Below are 7,112 nucleotides of genomic sequence, written 5' to 3'. Positions count from 1 at the left end.
AACTTCCATTAGTGAAATTTGTTTCTAAATTTGATTACCATCTATGAGAAAAGGCTTCTTATACACTGTGAGTTATTAATAATAATATTTAAACATATAATTAAAAAAACAAGTTGTATGGTGTTGATTGATAGACAAAATAAACTGTAAAACCATGTGTTTAGATTTTATTAACCTTAGAATAACATTTTGACCATATACCTGTTTATATATACAAATAATATAACAACCACAGCAAACGTTGGATGTTCAGTAAGGTTGTGACTATTGACTTGTAGTAATTAAAAAAATATAAAAAGTATACTATTTATCAAATATATCTCTAAGCAACATAAATTCATTTTACGTTGGTGTTTTGAAATGGCTAATAGTTCTATAGCAGAATGCCATAAGAGATAATTTCCTTCCACAACCTTTTATGTCTTTTGTTTATTCTTATCATCTCTGTTTGACTTATTGACTCTGTAAGTGCGCACCTTCGACCACCTTTGTGAGCTATGTTCCTGTCGTACACGAGCCACGCCACGTACAGCATCGTCAGGTACCAGTATCTAGTAAACAGTATGAAATATACTGTGACAAAGAAGCAGATGAACGGGCCGAACGCCAGTGCTACAAACCATGACCCCGCCGCGAGAGTCTGGAGTCTGCGCTCCAGTGAAACGTTGAGCGGAGCGAACTTTACTCCCATCAGCTGCATCTTCCTGGACAGAAATCATTAAATTTAATTCCAAATTCATATGCCTACGTACTAAACCAAAATTTACATACATCAAAATATATAACCTATGTTGAGGAATCTCTTATTTATGGCTATAAACAAACATTTGCTTAAAGGGAGTTCTTATATAATTGTTCTAAACTTTATTAAAGTAACATTTTTTTAATCATTTCAAAATATTTGACTGATATTTTTTAAATTTATATGAAAGTGTTATATTAAAAGTAGTAAAATTTTAAGCCATTAAGTCATGTTTGAGAGGAATAAAACATTCAAATATTGGAATCCAGCAAGAAAACTAAGGAATAAAACTCCTTAGCAAATGAAAATATATTTGCAAATATTATTTATATTTATTAGCAAGATTCTTATAATGCTTAGAATGAGATGTAGACCATATATGGTAATTAATTGTAATAAGTAATAAATACTGCATTTTAAGATGTTTCACATTTTTAGCAAATTTTTTAAAACACAAGTTTTGATTTATTTTGTTGCCCCCAAAGATGGAATTTTGTAATAATGATTAAAACAACTTTGTTCTGTTTTATTAAGTTTGTAAGCATAATTTTTGTTATACATATTTTCCCCATTTTCGATGAACTTGACTGAAAGTAACAATCACTGCACATCTAAATATTAGTTGAGATAATAGTTACCCATCTTGTTTATAGTTGATAAGATTTGTTTTATATTAATTAAGAACACTATAATGTGTGGTATATACATAATGGAATATTACTTTATTAAGTAATACTAACACAGCAACATAGGGTTTTCATTAATTTAAAAATTCTCAATACTACGAGTATTTTAAAAAAGGACCAGGGAAAATGAAAACAACTTGTGGTTATTTGTCTACCACAAAAAAGTAATAGTCCTAAATCATTATAAAATTGAATTTACATTTGATAACATGAGAGTTCCAGCATGGTAGATCAATTGTGTAAAAATAAAAATTTATTACTCAACAATGATAAATTATTTCTTACAGATATCCGAGAATATTTATAAAAGAACAACAGTTATACATTTGCATTATTACTGATTAGTTTCCTATCGGTAAGGTTGACATTGTGATTGTAAGTTCTTAAATGCTTTAAACAATTTTGTTACTAGTACTGTGTAGAATCTTCAGAAAAATTAGATTGTATCTAAATAAAAAAAGCAAACCACTCTTTACTCTTTAGCATAATACTGTATTTATAATATTTTTACCATTATTATTATGTTTATTTATTCATTATCATGTCCAATTATTGATTTAATAAAAACACTCAATTAACTTGGGTCTAAGTAGACAGTTGTTACAAAACTATGTTGTGTTACTATTTTTTATAGATCTAAGGTTTTAAACAAAGGTTTTCAAACAATTCTAATTTACATATTACAGATTTCCAATAATATATTTTGATGATTCGAGGAACATTCTCACATACTAAGATATTGTAAACTAGAACAATGTTTACGTTACTTCAGGCTAGATTGATATTTTTATTTTTTATATGTGGAAAGCTGTGTCCAAACTGGGATTCAAAACCATATCGTATCCCTAAGGTCCTATCCACTCAGCTATTGGGACACCATGTCTGTCTATCTATGCATAGAAAACTAAATAAATTTACTTGATTTATAGACACTCACAATTTCTCAGAGCTGTAATAATCAATAAAAAAACAAACAAATATACAATTAATTAAACTAACACAATAAAAAATATATCCTGTTAAAAGTCTTATTCTGCTTAGAATTTTTGAAAGATTTAACAAAACAAAAGGTCTAAACAGTTTCATTTTGTTTTAAGCTTGTTATGTTTTTGTCACTTTTATAAATAAATGTTGCCAAAAAATTTCATTGAGCCAAATCCTTTCTCAACACGTTATAGTCATTGGATTTTGCAATTTGTACAGTATTAAAGACAGAAAATCTAGATTGAGTAGAAGTTCCCATAGTTTGAATTGCCATTTTGTAAAATAAATTTTATAATCTCCTTATGGCCTATTAATTGTGATTACTTTGACTAGTTTTAAACAGAATATGAGATGTAATTTTATGAAACTATGTTTTTGGACTGCAATAATTATTCTTAAAAACTGCAATTCATTGTATTAAAAAAATAGAAATGTTCTCTGGATGTAAATATATACAATGCACAAATACATGGTAAATTTCATCAAACATAAACTATTTATAATATCTTCATTGTGATTTATTTAAATAACCTAAATTTATATGAAATCTTTTGTGTAAAAAATAGAAAAGATTTTAATCATAAATTGTTATTGTAATTTTTAAGTAAAATTCTAGAAATAACAAATACATTATATTTTATTATCCAATTTAATGTTTCATGACACAAAAACATGATATTAAAAATATTGCTATTCTTGATTTTTTATAAATAATAATTTAGGCTAGACCATTATAAATTTAATGTTATAATAAAAATATTATGTGTTAATAATGTGATACCATTCTGTAGATTCCAAATCTTTTACACATTAGGCTATATCACTTTTGTGAAAATCTTAAATATCTTAAATCATTGGTTTTTGTGTACTTAATAAATTTCCATTACTGATACTGCTTTATTATTAGTAGTTTGCTTTTCCATGAGGAAAGTTATTTTTAAAATAATTAGTAAAGAATTGTAGTAAAAGCTGAAAGAACGCACCTTAGCTGGGGTCGACTGCAGGAGCGTAAATGCCACTGAGAAGTCCAGACCAAATCAAAGACCAGGGGAGCGAAGCCCTGCAAATATAAATGCGGCGTGTCGGAGCCGCGTGCTCGTGCCAGGACACGTACCAACCCTCGTGTCCAAACTTCCAAGCCATTCTCACCCTACAGAACACGTACATTTAGGCTCATTTTGCCTTCTCCAGACTATCATACGACACCTTCAGGTTTTCACCGGCTTAATGAAATCCCTTCTTTCGACCCTCGGGAGATTAGTGTCTGTTATCCACGTGAACGGCGATCCCGTGTTGTCTAAACAAGAACACTATTAATAGATAAGGATCGTGAACCAATTTGTCAAAATAAAAGATAGTAATTAAAGGTTATCAGACTAATTGACTTTTCAACTCCACCCTTTCGAACCCTAGGAGATAAAAATGTACTAAACATCACTACACCAACTGTAACTCCTTGATCGTTGACTGTCGATTTAATAGTAATGAGTTATAATCTCACGTTCTTCCGAGCTTTCTTATAAATGGGCGTCATGAGATGACAAAACCCACAAACAGGAAATGAAGTCATGCTCGATGTAAAGTTGTATAGCATTATCATTACTATCCTTGTCCTGTCGTACTGATTTGTCATCTTTTCACACGCATTACACAATTTATACTTAGCTCTGCAAGACACAAACGCTCGTTGAGAAATAAAACATCAAGTTAGGTAAGCTTTTGAACTAATACTATAATCGTGGCATTTAAATGATTCTTTGAGTTCAAAATAATCTGCAGCATTTTTCATTTGCTGAGTGTATTTGCAGAATTATAACTACACGTGGTATCCAAATTCCAAGACTTTTTTTGGTTTAATGGTAATTTCTATTTTGGTAAAAAAAGGAAAATGATATTCTAATCATACATTATATCAAGCTTAGCGCATAAAATAAAATAATGAGAGAGTATACAGATAAACTGATGTAGGATTTTACAAAAAATGAGACTTATATAATAACAAACACGTAAAAGAAACGAGCAAATTAAAATAAAACATTTTTGTGACTTTACTTTTTTAGAATAGCCTCAAAACTGCTATCTTGCAGCATAATTAATTCAATGTACGTATTTAGTATTTTTACGTCGTTGAAAAGTAAAAACGTAAAGTGGCTATGATTCAACGCTCGCATCTCCAATAAATAATAGCAGAGATAATATACCTTATCTAACAGAACGTTATCTCCAGGCCACCTGTTGTAGCCTAGACGCAATCTGCTTAACAAGTGCGATAAAACATCACGGCCACTTCAACACGGGCGCTACTTTACGCACAAGAAAAATGCTTACAATCGTGGCGGACTGGTACGCTAAAACTTAAATTTTAATTACCATTATGCATGTTCAGTCAAATTAATACCACTCCATTATGATCGATTGTAAATAATATGATTTGCGATGAGAGAAGCATACTTTTTTATTAAGGACAAATTTAATAAATCTATTCGTACTGTACTAGATTTCTTTCTATAATTTATACACTACCAAAGAGAAAATAATCCTCAGCAATATTATCATATCTTATGTGTTTATAATCATTAAAGTCCCGATAGGTCCATCTTAAAATAGTGTAGTCATCCGTCCATCTGTCTGTCTGATAAGCATTAAAAGTACAAATAAAATTGTCCCATTTTAACGTTGGTCTGCTAACTATGATGAGAATGGGAAAAGCGCAAAATAAACAACTTTTTAAACAAACCAAATACAATTATATAACGTTTTATCATGAGGCACAGTAACACATGTGTTTAATTATTGTATTCAATTGTTAAGTAAGACTCGTTACATTCTGTTGGGTCCCTTGATACTCTATTGTATCGGTTTATGATTTACTAAGAGTTTTAAAGTCTAAAAAATCAGAACATTCACATAAAAAATGGTACCTTGGAAAAGAAACTTTTTTATAGGAGCTCTACAATTTTTATATATTTTCTCCACTAAGTGGTAAAAAATTTGCATACATATTATCATTTACAAAAGATTTAAATTCCACTTTGTGTAGATATAGCCTACACCTAAACAATGTACTGTCTGAGTGACATGAACTGTCCATAACTCTGATAGTGTTGAATATTGACATACATTATCTATTTCATAAAGAGCCACAGTAATGTATATAGAAATTATTTCTGGGTGGTATCACTCAGTGACCACAGAATATCAAAGACAGTGCAAGTGCGCCACTGAATGAAGCCGGCTGTATACGGTAGACCGAACAAAGATGGCGGCGGCAGAGCGTGAGTCATGCCAGTCCCTCGCGCTGCGCCCGGTGCCTAACACCCAGTGTTGCGTGGTAATTAATTACCCATTTGCGGTAAAATCAGGCAGAATGAAATAGAAGATATAAACTCCCATATATATATATATATATTTGTGTGTGTAGTTTGTAATGTTCTATACACCAGGATGTAGAACATTAATCCAAGAAGAGCTGGAAATTTAGTTAGCTAATGCAGATGGCGAAGAAGTATATTTTTTTATATTTAGAGTCAACATATAATATTGCCTGTGATGTAATAGAGTACGTAGCAAGTTAAGTAGTTATATAACTTGCGTCTAAAACTATCTGTGAGCGATGTATCATGACAAGAATAAAAGTTTGATCCACTCCAGAAACATAGTTTGATTAGTTATAAAAACAGAGGGGGGCTAATCCAACCATCTCAAGGTGTAACCAGTAGCGTAGCCAGAAATTTCGTTCAGGGGGGGGTCCGAAACCGGGGGATCCGGGGGACGTTTTGTGTGTTATTTGCCAATGAATTCACTGGTAAAAGGTAAATACCAAAAATATGGAGCTTTAGTAACTACGCCTTATAGAAAGTGGAAAGAAGTAATAGGCAATTAAACTCCCACAGCAACTCTAGTACCACAAATTTTCTTGTATAGCTACAGAAACTTTACGAAGTTCGATTCTGGCCGAGTAGAAGGCACCAAAGTGATGTTGGATTCACTGGATAAGAAATAAAAAGATCAAAACAGAGCTTCACTCAAGCGTATAATTGACTCAACTATATTCTGTGGAGAAAATGAAATACTCCTTCGGGGACATTGGGCCACTGATGACGCCCGAAAACCCTTTAGAAAAGAAGGGCGATTTTCGAGCGTTGCTCGGGTACAGATCAAACTAACGGTCGGAAAATGCACCGGAAAAACTCTACTGATTAGAAGTTCGGGCCACTTTGGATTTCACTGATTGGGGTATTTATGAATGAGTTATAATGACGATTTTTTGTATCATTACACTGTAGACGAGTATAATTATCGGGAAAAATCACTTTCGGTCGGAAATAAAATACACCTGAAGAACTTCAACTACTTCGGACTTCGGTTATTGAGGTAAACGTGGTATTTTTTTATTGAGTTATGACGACGATTTTTTTAATCATTAAACTGTACTCGACTACCTATATAATTATCGAGAAAAAAATCACTTCCGGTCGGTAAATACCAAAGAAAAGCTTTCTACTGATTCGTTTTGACGATTTTGGATTTCACTGGTTAAGGTAAAAGTAGTACTTATAATTATGTTAGGACATTGAATTTAGAGATTAATTCAACGCCGACTAATAAATATATAATTATCGAGAAAAAAAAAAACTAAAAATAATCACTTCCGATCGGAATATATACTAAGGAAAATGAAATAATACATGTCAGTGAAA

General features: G+C 31.4%; 1 protein-coding gene across 1 annotated transcript in view; it reads right to left on the bottom strand.

Annotated features, from left to right (window-relative positions):
• Positions 1–3,552, bottom strand: part of LOC124362942 (2-acylglycerol O-acyltransferase 2-like) — a 17,872-nt gene extending 14,320 nt beyond the window's left edge. Inside the window, exons 1-2 of the mRNA XM_046817840.1 lie at positions 3,396–3,552; positions 477–704 (exon numbers count right to left, since the gene is read on the bottom strand). Of these exons, the coding sequence (XP_046673796.1) occupies positions 477–700 (224 nt within the window). The 5' untranslated portion in view covers positions 701–704; positions 3,396–3,552. The remainder of the gene's footprint in view (positions 1–476; positions 705–3,395) is intronic.
• Positions 3,553–7,112: the final 3,560 nt, after the last annotated feature.

Source organism: Homalodisca vitripennis, chromosome 5 (assembly GCF_021130785.1).
Source record: "Homalodisca vitripennis isolate AUS2020 chromosome 5, UT_GWSS_2.1, whole genome shotgun sequence".
Lineage (NCBI taxonomy): Eukaryota > Metazoa > Arthropoda > Insecta > Hemiptera > Cicadellidae > Homalodisca > Homalodisca vitripennis.
Note: the sequence above shows the minus strand (reverse complement) of the source record. Positions and strands in the feature narration are given on the sequence as shown.